Genomic DNA, 18728 nt, shown 5'->3' on the forward strand with positions numbered 1-18728 from the left:
GAGGCATGTTCCATTCTCAGTGTTTAGACAGCAGTATAATTATAAGGAATAGTGTGCATCATTTCAGGAACATCCAGTATCATTATATCATATATCATATCATATAAATAGGGGCCACTGTTATTATTTAGAATGACCAGGTAGAGATACTATATTATTCAGATGAGAAATTGTTTTTTTAGTAGTTATCCAATATCACTGTAAAGCTTGGTGAATGTATTAATTTGAGTGTAAAGCTGTCCAGCATCATTATACTAGGCCTCGTGCATGAATGGAGTGTGAAGTGCTCTGTTTGGAAACCTGGTATCATTTTTCCCAGGATGCTTGTTTTACCTGCTTAGAAAACTCATGGCAGCAAGGAAATGCCTGGAAATGTAAAAGTTCTCCATCACATCCAAACTGTACTGGGAGTCTTTCTACAGCCATCAGGGGCAAAGCAGCATGCGGAGGACTGTCGAACTTAAACTAGATCAGAGGCCCTAGCTTTGCAGGTAGAAACATAGCAATTAATGTTGTTGCAAGCCGCATACATTGTTCGTTCTGCCCCTAAATGGATCCTCACTCACAGTATAAAAGCGGCAAAGCACCCCAATTTCCAGTCTCTAATCTAACACGAATACTTATGAGCACTTAATATAAATGTAATGGCGCAGCTATGCTCCTTCACAAGCCTACATACTGACACCAGGCAGTCAGCACTTACTGCCAACAGCTAAAGATACCTGACCATTGGCAGTGATTGGTTACTGCCACTTACAGTAATCGAGCAGTGATCACTGGCCACTAATAGGGATCTGTTTGCTCTAAAAAGAGTCATCTATTCTGTTAACAGATACATTAAATTGTGACCATTTTTAAATCCCAGTTGTTTACGTGCAAACCCTAATTTCAAATCTCTAAATTATTGTGAATAAGGGGTAGGGGTATGTAGGGGTAATTATTAAGATGACATTGAATTAAAATAGTCATAAGTTGTGCCATTTTGTAGCGGTCCACCCAATAAATGTAGAATGTACTTTATACATAGCCTATGATCCATCATCAGAACAGATGCGTCTCTATGGCAACAATCTATGTGTGGTAAGATACATCAGCAACAGAGGTGGGTGACAATGATGCTAGGTGTTGAGAGGGGTGATGCTCATGCAAGTACTAACAGTGCTCTGCAGAATGGAGTGGTGTTCTTGGTGGCAGTGCGAACAGTGTTCATTTATAAAGGTGCTTTATTTTTAGTATTGGGGAGAAACTAAATTTAAGGTAATATGTTAAGCTGGGCAAAACAACACCTGGTGCGTCAGAGAAAAGCCCATGCAAATATGGCATTTACATGAATGGCAAAGCCAGTTGAATACATTTAGGGGTATTCTGTTTCACCTGTATTCATTGTCTGGCACCCCTCCCATTTCAAACATATGACATTTCACTCCTATTCACCACACAGTATTCCAGCAACTAATAGGATAGCGCATATATGTACAGTATATACTTAAAAGGGACTTATTTAGAATCAGATGATTGCAGCTGAATAGCACTGAAGGGTCAACAGGCTAAATCATAGGTTTAGAAAAGCATATAAATCAGGATAACTGCCCTTTAAAGGGTTAAGAGATTCCTGGCTTGGAATACACTTAGTTTAAAAGTCCTTAGATGTGCCTCTATAAACACAATTGTACAATATTAATGACTATAAATATAATGCAGTGTGACAGCTCTAGCATGCAGCTGGTGCCGGATGATAGGAGGAAGGCAGGGTTACGCTGGGAGTTATTCAGTGACGCTGCTGAGACACGCTCCTTGATAAATGTGAGCACACAGGGCTTTCCTGGCAGTTTGATCTTTGGGATTCCTCCTTTTGCCAGTGCAGCTCCTTATAAGCTGGGAAACATAACAGAGCCTTGGCCTTGGGTAACCACTGGCAACTTCCCCACCCTGCACATCATTATACATATATATTCCCCAGAGTCCTATGTTTGTTATTTAAGGACACCCACATATAGTACTAAAGCAAGGATATTTAACCTGTATAGCTCCAGCTACTTAACTACAACTCTTAAAATCTCCTGACAACCAAAGCCTGTCCATTGTTAGATTCCCAATAAAGATAGGGTGGTCAAACGGAACAATAATATTGAATGCTTGGGAGGCTTATTTCCCCAAAACATAAACCCCAATATTTTACATTATATGTATATATTATTATATACTACAAGCAGTCTAATTTTAGCTTCCCATAACCATATATTCACTCTCCTCTCTTGGATGATGGCAAAAGGAGGAGCTGCTGGTATTGTATTACTGTCCTTCTGCTGTATCGGGTCCCCCCTGGCAACTCACAGGGGATGCTTTCTTGTGTGTGTGTGACTGTGTATGTGTGACAGCATGTGTGTGTGTGTGACCCTCTCTTATTTATAGAAGAGCAGGCTGTCCGCCATGCCAGCATTTGCCTTCTCTGTATGCTAATAGCACTAACACGTCCTACACTGGGGAACCATAACAACCGAGGCAGAGGGAGCGGAAAGCAAGAAATAAAGGCAAATTCACCTTAACCCCTTAACCGCTTATGATCTATAGACTACTGACTACTATCTACCTTATTTGCTCTGTCTTGCATTGACCTAGAGTAGTTATTAACCCGTGCACTACTAGCAAGCTCTCCTGCTGGGGCTTTAGATGTGTTATAGAGGTAGGAATAAGGGATGGGTGATTTTGGTGATGCTGGACATCACAAGCTGTAGTCTTTGATCCTTGTTATTATAGCTTGTGTGTTCGTATTCATTTAAATAAATCACATTGTACCCTGATCAAAGTACTAATGCAGCTGTATTTTGTGGTACTCACAGGCTAACAAGCACTGCTCTCAAGGCTTCACAGACAAGCCAAGACAGTTTCCGGTAATATAGAGAAGGCCCCAAAGCTAAATGTGGCCCCTAAGTGATCTTTATTTCTCCCAGCCTCATCAGTATGGCAATATCATTGTAATATAAGTAGCACTCAGGTGTGTAGTATATAGCATTTGACCAGGGCTGTCTATAGACATTAGATGCACTGTGTCACTGGTGCTATCTTACTTACACCTGTTACCCCCACACTTTCTACCTACAACTGCTTCTCTGCTCAACCCCTCAGGGTGCTGGGCCCTGAGTGCTTGCCCTCTTTTTGCTCCACTATAGTGGGTCAACTACAATGAAAAGTGTTGGACCCCCACCCAATAAATACAGAAAATGAATACTACACTTAAATTAACTGTTGGAATTAACCCGTCCAAAATGAAGCCAAACCCAAACTAAAAGGTGAAATAAAATGTGGTAGGATAAATGCATCAGCAATATATTCACTCTCAGTGCCCTAGGTGGCATGACACAGGCTGTCTGGGATTAGGCAAAAATAGAAGCGCACGTCTATGCAGGGGTTAAAAGCTGTTCTCAGAATAGGCTTCCCCCGACCCCCCTCCTCCACCCCCTCCTCTCCTGCTTGTGCTGTTGCTGCTGCTGCTGTCGCTGCTCGGGATTTCTTGGCTGTGGGGAAGAGCAGTGGCCGATCTGTTGCTGCTGCTGCCCTTGGTGATGCGCAGCCCAATCCAATTAGCTGTCACCTCTAGAGCCTCTCTGGCAGCTCCAGGCCTGAGTGTGTGTTAGTGTGTGTGTTAGTGTGTGTGAGTGTGTGAGTGGGGCTGCAGTTCCCTGCCACAGCCCAGCCTATCGCAGCAGCCTCAGGATGCTCTCTGCTCCGCACAGCTCAATCGCCCCTTCCTAGCGGTCCCACTAGCTGTCAAGTCGCTGCTTCATGGCTTTTCTGCTACTTTTCCCTTCTTTCCATATTCTGCTGTAGAACTGGGTCAAACAAGGCATGGGACTATCTCTCACCGAACAGGGGCTTCACCCGCATCCCCTCTAACAGGAGCACCCAAGTGTTGGTGAAGGAATGAGCCTACCTTCCACTGGAAGAGATCACATTAAACAAGGTAAGAGGATGAGGTCTTTCCCTGAGTCCTAATGGGGGAATGGATAATCTCTGCTAACCTTGGGATTACTTTCAAAGGAGGTTTGATCAGGAAGAGTCATATGGCATCAGGTGGATGGACCTACAGGGTACCAAGGAGACTGGTCCAAAGGGCATTGTACCTGGGATGGTTTAGTAGACATTTAATGTTTTTCCTGCTAATGCTTAGCCTGTTTATACTCCTCTCAAAAAGTGAATGTTCTTTTTATTGTCTTCCTTTGTACAGTAGGTGTGGTTGTGTATGTAAACAATAAACCAGGCAGAATCAGAGTTGCACATTTAAATTGCTTCCCTCCAGCCTCATGTACCCAACATCCAATGGCCTTTCACAGTAGTAAGGGTTTACTGGGGGTTATAGCTGGAGGACCATCATTTGCTTCCCTGGAGATATCCCTGTAGGTACTAGATATATAGAATAGTAGTTTAATCACTTTGTTGAAGGAGCAGCGCTGCAGTTAGAGATCACCGGGCCCCTGGGGCACCAAAGTCAAGGTCCTCTATCTGATGGGTAAAAATGAATGGTGGTCGGGTAGGTCCAACCTGCAACCCTCCTTCACCTGTTTTAAACTACAACTCTCAGCATCCCAGACATCAGGTGCCAAAGGGGATGCTCAGGGTTGTTGTTAAACAACTGCTGGGGGGGGCTGCATGTAGGATATCCTTAATGTATATGCTACACAGTTGCAATTTTGCTCCAAAGGGGCCCTTGAAATGCCGGGGCCAAACCATAAACTTGCTCAATCTACAAGTTGCGTTAAGTTTCCTATGGGTAAATCTATTTACAAACCACATAAGTATTGCTGCTATATCCCTGTGTCTATATATGCAGCTGTAACAGTGATCACACTACAATTCATGAGCTTCAGTTTAAATGCCTGGGAAACGTTCTCCTCCCTCCTGTCGTATTGTATTCCACTGCTTACTGATCTGATGTGATAGGGAGCAGTTACTGTACATTTGGCACAATATGGAATATTTGGACATCATATTGGGTGTAATCAGTGATATGGCAGGACATGTGTGCATGGTTATAAGTACAGTAAATACACTTAACCATTTATACACATGGATATACATCCCTGTTGCTGGTGTAATCCAAGCAAATCAACTTACATAACATTTAAGCTGTAAGAATCTCATCCTGTGGTTTTTCTGTGTGGTTATACAATGTAAGGTGGATTCCAGCTTTTTTTCCAATTCTGTAAATAAGGTGCTTATAAAAGCAACTGCCAAAGGGCCAAAAACTGAACCCCGAGTGTTGTGGCCATTTATTAGCATTGTAATGCTGTCAGTCTGGGGATCACAGCATGAGTTGTGTGCAGCAGCAACAAAAACCCCAGAAAGAGGGTATAAAGTGACTACTCAAAAAAATGATGTTTTTTAACCACTTACCTGGTGCAGATGGTGAAGTATCTAACGGGCAGTGCTGTAGATTCTTGGCCTCTCTGTTTCATGTGCACTGCTCATTGCCTTTGGGACAGTGTGTCTAGCACTGAAATTAAGCACCTATATATATATATACTTTCTATATACAATAAGTGCTGATGCTCTTGTAATAAAATTGTGCAGTTGTTGAACTGTGCATGAAAAAGCCGCAGACATTTCTTTTGGTGTATTCCAAATTATTACAAAAAAAGGAATAAAAGTTAAAATAAGCCATTAAATACAAATCATACTGTTACTTGCAGAAGGGAGTACAAATTCTACAATTTTGTCTTCAAGGCCTAATGCACATACATGAATAGTCATAGTCCTAGTCATCTGATCATAGGATGAATATATGTCCACCATTAGAGAGTGCTAATCCTTTCATGTATCATTTTTTGCTGTTGCTGGGCCTTTGTGTCCTGAACAAACTACACTGGGGGGAGGCATGAGGTGTCTATCCTACTACATATGTCATGCTTAATAAACATGCTTATAATATTAATAGTTTATAAGTAATATTTTATGTAGACACTAAGATGCAGATTTATTGAAGTTTGATCTGTTCACATTTGATTAAACCACATGTTTTTTTTAGATCGGTTGATTCAGTATCCATCAGTATTGATAGTTAATCATTGCTCAAACCTTTAGGATTTGTTTCTCAGATGAGGCAAAAAAATGACTGGTCCGGGATTCCCAGTCTCATACAAGGCTATGGGCAACAATCGAAAAAAGTTTGCTAAGGCAGTAGAGCTTTTAAGGGTGGTAGGACAATCTTTCTATTAAAGTAATTAATGGAATTATATTTTAGAAGTTTTTGTTATACTTTTAATATACAATATTATTGGGGCTGACAATTTTGTTGTGGGTGGTGGGTGTTAAGAAATCATTTCTTTTTATTTTATTTGTATGGGAGGAAAAGTCAGAACAACAGCATCTGGGGTAGCTTCAACATTCTCTGAGTGCCCAAAGGTGCCTTAGGCATAGCACACTTGCACCTGAAAAATCAGACATAGATGTCACTTGCATGCCAAACAGTGGATATTATGCCAGGGGAAATATATGTGCAGTTGCATTAATTTTGGTAAGCTGCATGCAACTGTAATAGACAATGCACAACTGTGTCAAGCACATCCCCATTTCGGCTGCAATGATAGTTACATAGTTACATAGGGTTGAAAAAAGACCAGTGTCCATCAAGTTCAACCCATCCAAGTAAAACCAGCACACCTAACCCACACCTACCAATCTATACACTCACATACATAAACTATAAATACAACCACTAGTACTAACTGTAGATATTAGTATCACAATAGCCTTGGATATTCTGATTGATCAAGAACTCATCCAGGCCCCTCTTAAAGGCATTAACAGAACCTGCCATTACCACATCACTAGGAAGGGCATTCCCCAACCTCACTGCCCTCACCGTGAAAAACCACCTACGCTGCTTCAAATGGAAGCTCCTTTCCTCTAATCTAAAGGGGTGACCTCTGGTGCGCTGATTGTTTTTATGGGAAAAAAGAACATCCCCCATCTGCCTATAATCCCCTCTAATGTACTTGTACAGAGTAATCATGTCCCCTCGCAAGCGCCTCTTTTCCAGAGAAAACAACCCCAACCTCGACAGTCTCACCTCATAGTTTAAATCTTCCATCCCCTTAACCAGTTTAGTTGCACGTCTCTGCACTCTCTCCAGCTCATTAATATCCTTCTTAAGGACTGGAGCCCAAAACTGCACCGCATACTCAAGGTGAGGCCTTACCAGGGACCTATAAAGGGGCAAAATTATGTTCTCATCCCTTGAGTCAATGCCCTTTTTTATACAAGACAGCACTTTATTTGCTTTAGTAGCCACAGAATGACACTGCCTGGCATTAGACAACTTGTTATCAACAAAAACCCCTAGATCCTTCTCCATTAAGGAAACCCCTTAATGGTGGAATTCTAAAAAAAAAGGGGAAAACACACTTTGCTCACTGCTCTTGCAGGCTTAAATGAGTCTTAATGTATCATCCACATCAGTGCCTGCCCCTGAGGAGCTTACAGTCTCATATCCCTATTCCTTTTGCACACATTATGGTCAGTATTATCAGTAATCAGTTAACCTGCCTGAAGTGTGGGACTAAACCAGAGTACCCAGAAGAAATCCACGTAGACACAAGCAAAGCATACAAACTCAATGCATTTACTTGGGGCAGATAGTCAAACCCCCAAATTAGGCTCATTTAACAAATATATGCCTATAAAAAATACATTCACTTAACATTAATTGGTCACATTTAAGGACTTTGGTCATTTCAGGCTGTTACATAAGGCTCATAAATTTTCACACTGGGGATGTAGAAACTGTATAAAATAAACAATATTTATACTATAACCACAGCATATATACATACAGGATATATATATGCACATTCCTTAATCTATAAAGTTTACTCAGTTTGAAATCGCTAGCCAAAGACATACAGGGCATAAAGGCTATAAACAAGAGGCCATGGAGCAGTGGCGTAACTACTCTGCGTGGGCCCCCCTGCAAAGAAAAACTTCGGAGGGGCCCGGCACAGAGTAAACTCACTTGGCCCTGCTCGCTCACATAAAAATCCCCATGTTCCCCAGTCCACCCCGCGGGATCTGCTTCTCTGATTTGAGTTGAGTCACTGCCATGGAGAACAATTATTAATGAGGTAGATACCCTGCATCACTGACCTTGTTCCCAAGTTACACAACCTGCAAATTTAGAATAAAATCCAGATCAGGAGTGCAAGGTCTTCCTCTCTGGAAACTGAATCTGGGGCTACCAACCAACATAGTAGGGGACCCATCCAGTAAGTGACATGGCATTTTATACGTAACATGTTCGGCATGTTATATAAAAAGACAGCTTAATGAAAACTGCATGTAACTCCAGACATAGGGATGCTGCTCTTACAGTTTGTATAAGGTCCTCAGTATATTGTTGAGTTTATGGAATTATGTGGAACTCCCTCTGTATATTTAATTGGGAGAGGGCAGATAAACAATTTTTAACTGGAAGAATATAATTCAGTATATGTTGTGTTTAAATATTGTGTGTGAATTTAATTAGCGACAGTGGATCTAAACAGGAGGCTATAAAATGATGTTGCAGATGTCATTGCCCATGTCGTATGTTTATAACTGATTGGCCAATTGCCTTCAGCAGGACTGGTTACAGTGAATGTGACCCATATCAGCCATTAAGTTCTGCAGTGGCTATGCAACTGTATGGAAAATTCTACTATCACTAATTTTCATATTGAAATTTGGGCAAAATCCTTCCAAAAATTATCTAAAATATAAATTTACACTAACATCTGCTGACATATGACATCTGCACATGACATTAATGGTTAGAATTTAGTTCTCCAGACAGCCGAATATGAATTCTGAAAAAACATGCGGAATACTGAATCCTTGCAGGACCTCTAGAAATACCCAATAGCAATATATGATGCATTAAAATGTCCTAATGTCCCGAAATGCATTGCAGAAGACATATAATTGCAGTTTCTAAAATAGCGGTATTTCTACATTCACTATCCTGTATTATATTATTATTATCCCAGCCGGGTTTCCCAGCTAGCATTAACATCCTGGAAAGCCGTAGCTGTAAATGAATAGTGAACTGACCCAGTGGCATGTATCCCTCTGGATGAGAAAGCTGACAGTACTAATGTGACTTTGCCTCCAGCCAATTCCAGTATGTTTGGAATATTTTGAAACTCTCTCTAAGTGCCATTAATATAAATGTGGGCTCTGCGCACAGACCTCTGGCACCAGTGAGATACTTTGTGGAATTTTGCAATTCATTTTCTTGCCATTCTGCCATCATTATGATAATATTTGCTGGGAATGTTTGTAAGGCTGGGCATTTCACTTGTGCCAGTTTGACAATAGCTTCCTCTCTATTGCTTTAAATACCTGTATTTTGAGAAGACTAAAACACAATCATATACAGGTATGGGATCTGTTATCCAGAATGCAGGGGACCTGGGGTTTTCCGGATCTTTTGTAATTTGGATCACCATACCTCAAGTCAACTTAAAAATCATTTAAACATTAACTAAACCCAATAGAATTGTTTTGCCTCCAATAAGGATTAATTATATTTTAGTTGGGTTCAAGTATAAGGTACTGTTTTATTATTAGGAAAACATTTTTTAAAATTTGAATTATTTGTTTAAAGTTGAGTCTATGGGTGATAGAGGTTTCTGAATAACAGATCCCACACCTGTACAATACATATCTTAGTTGGGATGATGTTTTTAAATCAGTTGTTTTTAAAAATTGGAATTCTTTGCTTATAATGGAGTCTATGGGAGATGGGCTTCCTCTAATTCTGAGCTTTCTGGATAATGGGTTTCTGGATAATAGCATTCCATTACTGTAAATCTCTATTAGTACCAAGTTGGCCTACCAGATAACAAGGGCTATATAGTAAGGGGTTAAGCGCTTGCTATATGGAGGAGCACTGTAGCTACTTACTACTGTTTAAAATACAGTGTGGATATACAGTAGATAACGTATTTCTGCAAGATAAAACAGCTGAAAAAACAGCTTGAGATTGCATGTGTGGCACATTCTCGTTTTCACCCTATACTATCCAGTTACTTTTACACTAAAGCTCCCCAATCTAAGTACACCAGGTAAGATGCCCCATAAAAAAACCTAGGTCAGCCTTGTCTGAATTCTTATGGCAAGTGTTTTCGCCTACCCTGACTAGACAATATCCTTTATAAGTTTCATCAGTCATAATAACATTCTCATATGACTCAATGAATAAGTATATTTAGAGATTACCTCAAGATATACGGTAGATGGATGAAAGGGTACCCAATTCTAAATTTTCCTACAATCTACTAGGGCTAGGCAGAAAAGTAATGACAGGTGACATGATATAACACACTTTCTTGTCTTAGTTTGGAATTAAAGGCTTGGTGTAGATCCTTCATTATAGCTATAACACAACTGTAGGAGCAGCATAGGGAAACAGTCTTAATATAGGAATGTGCAAGAAATCGAAAGGCAATATACAAGACTTAGATTTTAAAGGGAAACAATACCTCCAGAACGAATACTTAACCAACAGATAGTTTATATTATATTAAGTGACCTATTAAAGAATCTCACCAAACTGGAGTAAATATATATTAGTAAATATTGCCCTTTTACATCCTTTCCCTTGAGCCGCCATTTAGTGATGGGCTGTGTGCTCCCTCAGAGATCAGCTGACAGGAAATAATGCAGCTCTAACTGTAACAGGAAGTAGTGTGGGAGTAAAAGGCAGAACTCCTTCCATTAATTGGCTGATGGGGCCTAGCATGTATGTGTGCCTTGGCTTGTTTGTGTGCACTGTGAATCATATGATCCCAGGAGGCGGCCCTTAATGCTTAAAATGGCAGTTTTATATTTAGGATTACCCAATAGCACATAGCCACATACTACTGAAAAAGTACATTTTTACGAAAATGGTTTATTTAGATGAAACATGGTTTTACATATGAGCTTGTTTATGCAATATATTTTTTATAGAGACCTACATTGGGTGTATACATGGGGGTATAGTTTTCCTTTAAGGGTTGCATCTGGACTTAATAAGTGTAATTTTAATATTTTGCTCTGCCACTGCCCAGCATAATGCCTCATTTATTACCAGCCCCTCCCTGTTAGATGCTATCACTGAAGCCCAGTCCAGCAAAATACATTGTTACAAGTAGGTAGATGTTCATACCAGTTACTCTTTTCTCTATGGTACGCTGGGCAGCCATGACCATAAAACATGAACACTTGACGAAAACAGCACAGGGGCACTTTCCTCTTGTTTGGATACATGCGCACCTGACCCTAACCTGCCCCTTGCCAACCCAAACCCTACCCGACCCAGCTTCTTCCCTCTATTTATAGACCCGTGCCCAACGTGCCAAGCAGTGATGTCACAAAAGGGGCGGGGCATCGCAGGGGCGTGCCTATAAATTCACAAGCTGGAAGAGGAGACTGGCAGTGTTAGGTCGTGGGCGGGTGAGCAGAAGAGCTCAACCCGAATCCACCCACGACCCGCAAGTGATGTGCCGAAGGTTGGCCCGAACCCGCCCAACTTGCAGTTATCGGGCCGGCCCGCACTTCTAAATTGCTGGGCCCAATTCCCTTTCATGTTTCTTTATATCAGATCACACAATGTCTAAGGGTTAAACCAAGATATCTACCCTGAGTTTTACATAGATAACTATTCATATACCATTTATATCTTATAAATGCCGAAGTAAGGTTCATAATATACTATTTTGCACCACTGTTATGGCCCTTCTGTTAATCCTCATGTAACTATATTCAGTTATATAGTTATAAGGGCCAGGATTTACAGTTACAATTATTGCCATTATATATAGAAAAGGGTAATCATTTCTGTTTATTTAAATATTACATCACGACTAGGCTTTTGCCAAAGAGGAATTACAGTGGATGTACAAAAATGCTCCATACACCTTCATTCAAAGGACAACAAAATGCATTTTGTGTCCTTGATCATTTATTCTCTTTACTGGATACAGAACAGTGCTATAGAAAGAAGGAAAACGCCCTTGAAGTTCCCCACTCATTGCAATCTTTTTTGAGTACCGTGTTCCAAATATCCAGGGTTCTAAATAACCTTGATCCACCACCACTAACCTGGGGGAAGAAGAAGAACAGGAAAGCTGAACATAAGTAACATCTGTGATTGCATAGCAGTATTGTACAGATATACAGTAATATCACAGCTCTATGCACTCAACACAACTTACAAACAGTCACACAGTTACAGAGGCAAGTGCTCATTATATAACTCTGCATATTAGTTCTGGAGAGAAAAGATACCCTTTGTAAAGCATAATATTACTACTTTAATTACGCTGCTGAGGGGTGATCAAATTGCAGGTCTCTCAGTTTCATGTTGGACTTGAATGTACATCATTCTCAGCCATCAATCATTAGTGAAAGAATGGGGACCTAAAGATAAGTTACATAATATATCTCTGGAAAAGAAATAGTCATGCAGAGCAATAGAATTTACTGTCAGTACTGTAATATCTATCACACCAAGGGTCACTAAAGAAGAGGTTTATAATATGTCCCGGTGGGAGGACAGGAATAGCCACTGTGCAGGTTTATTGATCAGACTTTTTTTTTACCCAACACAATAAACAAAGTGCCCTGTGGTAGACATTCTGCAAATAATTAATGAATTACATTTTGATGAGTGTACTTATGTTTTCCAGTGCCAAATTACCAGTATTTTATATTAAATTATGTCAGTTTTATTCAAATGTATAAATCAGCCTGTTTTCTCTTTTTTAATTTTTTAATATGCAGATATTTCAGTTTATAAACTGAGAAATTAAAAGGTGAGATTAATATTTAGGTCCATTAGATCAATAAAGTCCAGTACTACACAAAATGCTAAACAGTATCGATAAAGAGAAGGTTAAAGGAATACTGTCATGGGAAAACATGTATCTTTCAAAAACCATCAGTTAATGGAGCATCTCCAGCAAAATCCTGCATTGAAATCTGTTTTTTCAAAAACGGAAACAGATTTTTTTATATTTCATTTTGAAATTTCACATGGGGTTGGCCATATTCTTCATTTCCCAGGGTGCCACAGTCATGTGGCCTGTGCTCTGATAAACTTCAGTCACACTTTACTGCTGAGCTGCAAGTTGGAGTGATGAAACCCCCCCTCCACAGCAGCCGATTAGCAGAACAATGGGAAGGTAGCAAGATAGCAGCTTCAAGTAGATGTCAGAATAGCACTCAATAGTAAGAAATCCAAGTCCGATTTGGGACTCCTCCAGTTACATGGGAGTAGGAGAAACAATAGGTTACCTGAAAGCAGTTCTAATGTGTAGCGCTGGCTCCTTCTGAAAGCTCAGACTCAGGCACAATGCACTGAGATGGCGCCAACACACTAATATTACAACTAAAAAAATACAATTGTTGGTTCAAGAATAACATTTTAAATGGTAGAGTGAATTATTTGCACTGTAAACAGTGTAATTTAGAAGTAAAAAGTACCCCATAAAATCATGACAGAATCCCTTTAAGGTGAATGTATTCATTTAATCAAAAGTATTGATTTTTTTAATTTATGAAAATAGTTTTTTGGAGGTGGCCACCCATGGGTTTGTTTGCCTTCTATGCAATTTGTATTAGGATGTTGTGGGACATTTTTATTGCTATTAATAAGGGCAAATCTTCAAATTCACTGTTCTCACATAATGTGCCAGTTGCAGCTATTTTGTGCAAGAGGTAGAAGGTGCAGCATTCTCTGGTTCAATTAATTTCTGTACTCCAAACCTACATTGGCCAGGTGATAAATAAAGGGCTCCCTTTGGTGCATGTTTCACCTATTGGTGCTCAATGTCAAGCCACTCGAAAAGCACTCCAACCTGGAGCATATACTTGCACCTCCAGTATGTATTGTGTGCCCGATTGCAGCAGAAGAAATTATACTAAAAGTCGGGATAGAATACGGGATTATGAGTTAAAACGTGACAAATTGCTCCACATCTCAAGTGTCACAAAAAAAAAGGACCAGTGTATTAATCTGATGGTAGCTACTGTGTATGTAACATATGCAGGCAGCCCCAGCAATGCATTGGGACAATAATAGGGCCAGAAAATTGTGCCAGTAATTTTGACTTATAAAGTAAAAAGTGCTTTAGTATATTTAGTACAGAGATGGTGAGTGGGTTCATTGACATACAAGTTAATTCAAATTTTGAAGCAAAGGTAACCTTAAGCGAAATATACTTATTACAAAGAACTTAAGAGTAATGCTAAGTGTAAGCCTGTGTGTGAGCACCAGTACGCCCAATTCCATGTCCAGTAAAATCTCTCTTGGCCAGTTATAGTGCTCAGAGGCTCTTCCTTTGATCTGACAGTTCCCATGATATTTTTATGCAAGGAATGTTTTCTCTAGGTGGAGAGGGAAACTGGCAGACATGATAACATAGCCTGTACTATTATCAGCCGTGTTTAGGCACGGTATATACAAGAACACCACAAGCAGAATTATTCTTTAGATGCTGCAAGTATGACTTCCCTCAGGCCTTTCTCTATCTACTTCCTATTCTGAGTTCCAGAAAGTTGCTTTGTTCTGATATTCCTTTTTAAAGGGAAATAAAACATGTATTATTTATATTCTGTGCATTGCCTTAAATCACCAGTAAAGCCTGAATCCACAGCTTATTGTGTACATGGAGTATTCCATTTTAGAATATTTGCATTTAAACCTACGTAACAAATGAAAGCTACTGTGCCAAGGCATTCCCTAAAGGCTGCAAACAGCCTCCATTGCATTCATAAAGATTGTGCTTTTGCTATTGTTCTCTTTGGCAAATGCCTTAAAGTGGCATAAGCAGCATGACGCACTGACATTCATAAATGCAATTACAGAGGATACTAAAGGAAAACCATACTTATTCTAGTTCATAGTTTTCTTTTCTTTATCTCTTGTTGCACACATTGGCCATGTGTTTTGCTTTAACATTTTTTTTTACCTTTTTTTACACTAGTTATCATTGTGTAGCGTATAAGACTTGTGGCTTCATTTGCCATGCCATCCAGCAAACCACAGTTGATTTTCTCATCTGGATCACACAGCACACCATTGATTTAAATAGAAAAAAGTCTTAGGTGGACTAAACTAACCAAAGCATAACTCATTTTTATCATTCTACTGGTCACTGTAAAAAGTTATTTGTTCCTCTGCCTCCCAGGTTATGTGAAGCTGATACAGTATGAATGTAAATGTTTGAAATTTAGATGTATTTACCTCTGAGGCTGACAAATTCAGATGTTTCTTTGTTTCACAGCTTGATGCACTGAATTATCCATCTCCCTTGGAGTCTACAAAAATATTGTGACATCTCATTTTTCCCCATGACTGCTCAGTTAAAGAAACTGATATAACAACTTAATTTCCTGCAATATGGCAGAAAAAGCTCCCCCTGGACTCAACAGGAAAACTTCAAGGTCAACTCTGTCTCTTCCTCCAGAGCCGGTGGAAATCATTCGAAGCAAAGCATGTTCACGGAGGGTAAAAATAAATGTAGGGGGTCTGAACCACGAGGTTTTGTGGCGGACTTTAGACCGATTGCCAAGGACAAGATTAGGGAAACTAAGGGACTGCAATACTCATGAAAGCCTCCTGGAAGTATGCGATGACTATAACTTGAATGAAAATGAGTATTTTTTTGACCGACATCCAGGAGCATTTACTTCCATTTTAAATTTCTATAGGACGGGAAAGTTACATATGATGGAGGAAATGTGTGCACTGTCATTTGGTCAGGAACTTGATTATTGGGGAATTGATGAAATATATCTAGAGTCCTGTTGCCAGGCTAGATATCATCAGAAAAAAGAACAGATGAACGAGGAGCTGAGACGAGAGGCAGAAACACTAAGAGAAAGGGAAGGTGAAGAATTTGATAATACGTGTTGTCCAGAAAAAAGGAAAAAGCTCTGGGACTTACTGGAAAAACCCAATTCATCTGTAGCTGCAAAGGTAGGTGGTTTCCACTTGCTGTATATTATGGCTCAAGGGCACATTATCCTCTGACAAACTAAATGTGTGAATGGAAAAATGTCAAGTGCCTAATTGTCCTATTGTCAGAATTGTCCTATTTTCAACAGGCAATCATATATTGTCCCCAGATAGTTCAGTATATCTTGATGATAATAATAGTATAATATAAAATAGAGAGCATTCTAATCTTCTGCATTTTTCTAGAATTCCATTAATTTGTGCCAAAGCCAGAAAAAAAAAAAAAAATACTGTCTGAGTAAAAAGTAGATGGAGAAAACCAGAACATATTAAACTCAACATTCCCCCCCCCCTTTTTTATACATAATTATAGCCTACATAATATCTAAATGAACAAGCATTTTCAGAAGACTGTGATAACAAATTACTTCTCAAAAGCAGGTTTAACAGTGGAACCAGGCATTTGTGTAAATATTACAATATTAAGGTATGGCTTTATTCTTCGCTGGTAGGAATTGAATTTAGAAAAAGGAGAGGTAATAACTTTCAGGACAATATCTGAGAGTGGCAGTCTCAACTCAGATCAAACGAGAATATTGGGTGGGATGACTAAAAAAGAAGTGCAGCCTTCTACGTTTTAAAGTTGGGTTATATAATAAAACATCCAATCTAGACATGTACGCTGAAAAGTGCATTTACTGACGACTTATTTTATCCACTTGCAGTTTTCTTTAGGTATTAACAGTTCTGAGAGGTGTTAGAATTCAGTTCTGCCATGGAACTCTAACACACTTTAGAGCGGAATGGTGGGTGACTGCTGAAAGCAAAAGAATGTATTTTGCCAAATTGACACATCTATCTGGTTTAATAAATATGTGAATTTATAAGACTTTCATGGCTTTAGGAACATTTTTGCACAAAAAAGATCCCTTATCCTGAAAAACCCAGGTCCTGGGCATTCTGAATTACAGGATCTATACTTGTATTATGTTCACTAATAAAAGAAGAAAATGTGGATAATTTCAGACAGGGAAAAAGGGACCAAGGGAACAGAAACAAGAAGAAGATGTAAATAAGTTAATGACTGGTTATTGCATCTTTCTTGAGGACAAGTTCCGGTAGGTTAAAAAAGCAGATCTATATTTCATTTGAAGCTGTAGTTCTGGTCAGACATTGGTGTCAGATTACAGGGTAAGACAATTAATTCAGAACAGTCAGTACATCCGCAGATTGCCATCATTGCCATAAAGTGCTCAGTTAAACAAGCCTTGTTTCAGTATACACATCTTCATCTTCTCAAGGAGAAATGGTGTATTTCATATACTAAACTTACACCAGCCTAAAGTTTCAGTGTGTCTATAACAAGTAATGTAATCCAGGCCCTCAAAGTTGTGCACATAGTCGCTATCTTGGATTCTGTTAGAAGTATCAGCGCCACCGCACATGCTCGGTGTGCTCTGGGCAGCTGGTAAAAACCTAGGCTCACCGCAAATCATTAAACAGAAATTGAGGTTCACTGCTAAAGGGCTGTGGTTGCCTTGGGCTTATACAATATCTGAGAACATAATGGGCAGCATTTCTAGCCTACATCTTTGTTTGCGGTTCTCTTGTAAATAAGGCCAAGGAAACATACATCACTTATTTATTATGGAATCACAGGCTCGTATGGTGGATACTGATATTCACCTTTAGAATTAAAAATGCAAAACTGCAGAATTTCAAAGTAATTATAGTGGGGATTAGGTTATATGTGCCTCTGACTGGCTGCTCTGACTGCCTGGAATGAGTAACATTATTTTAAAATGTTGCTCTATAAAAGAATATATATATAAGAAATATAAAAAAGAATATATATATATATATAGTAGGCAAGAAAACCAGACTTCTCTTGGTAATTTAAAGCAGCATGTGTGAATAGTGTTCATACCTTTCTGCTCTATTCATGTCAGCAACAAGGTTGAGTGTGCACCATATTAAACACTTGCCTGCATATGGAGTGCATACATATTGCATTGGGATATATCACATATATATAGGCCAACTATCCAGTGAGAATAAATAGTAGAAAAACTCATTCAAAATGCAGAAGTTGTGGGCTTGTCGTGCCTCTGGGTTGTTTAGTTTGTATGTTTCAGCAGGTTGGGTTAGTGAGGCAGCTACCAAATAAAACGAATTGTGCCGATGACTTGCTAGCCTGTGTCTGACTTTCAGCACCTGGTACTCTAATGGAAAGATTCAGTTGCAGGCTTACTCTGCACCAGGCCTGTGTAAATACATGTTTCTATTAGTGTCAGCAACACAAACAAAGTCTGCAGTTCAGGAGGTAAGTAGCATTTAGATATATTTGCAAAGTAATTGTGCTGTTTTGGACTGACTAAATACACATTTTAATAAGGATCCTTTTAATATAAACTATTTTGGGGAATGCAGCATGGCATTTCCAATAGAGTACCCTGTATAATTTGGACTGGCTATAGCAGTGGCAGGATTATGGTGCAAAATTAAAACTGTTTGATCTGTGACCTTTCAGTTGTTGACCAATATTTCCCCAAGTCCCTTGACAGCAGTTGGATGTCATGGGTGTTAATAATAACTTCAACTAAGGGCAGCAGGTTAGGCAGCAGAGGCAATGTAATAACAGGGGCAGCATTAATCCAGTTCTAGCAACCTATAGCAGGTCAATTTGATTAGTTTGCTATTTGAATGTAGAAATCTGATTGGTTGCAATGGGATTCTAGACCCATAGCAAGAT

At 39.5% G+C, this 18728-nt stretch overlaps 1 protein-coding gene across 1 annotated transcript in view; it reads left to right on the forward strand.

The window, feature by feature from the left end:
* The first annotated feature begins 3475 nt into the window (after nucleotides 1-3475).
* kcnb2 (potassium channel, voltage gated Shab related subfamily B, member 2) overlaps nucleotides 3476-18728 on the forward strand; it is a 118226-nt gene continuing 102973 nt past the window's right edge. The window contains exons 1-2 of the mRNA XM_002937071.4: nucleotides 3476-3961; nucleotides 15303-15997. Coding sequence (XP_002937117.3) covers nucleotides 15419-15997 — 579 coding nt within the window. The 5' untranslated portion in view covers nucleotides 3476-3961; nucleotides 15303-15418. The remainder of the gene's footprint in view (nucleotides 3962-15302; nucleotides 15998-18728) is intronic.

This window comes from Xenopus tropicalis, chromosome 6 (assembly GCF_000004195.4).
Source record: "Xenopus tropicalis strain Nigerian chromosome 6, UCB_Xtro_10.0, whole genome shotgun sequence".
Lineage (NCBI taxonomy): Eukaryota > Metazoa > Chordata > Amphibia > Anura > Pipidae > Xenopus > Xenopus tropicalis.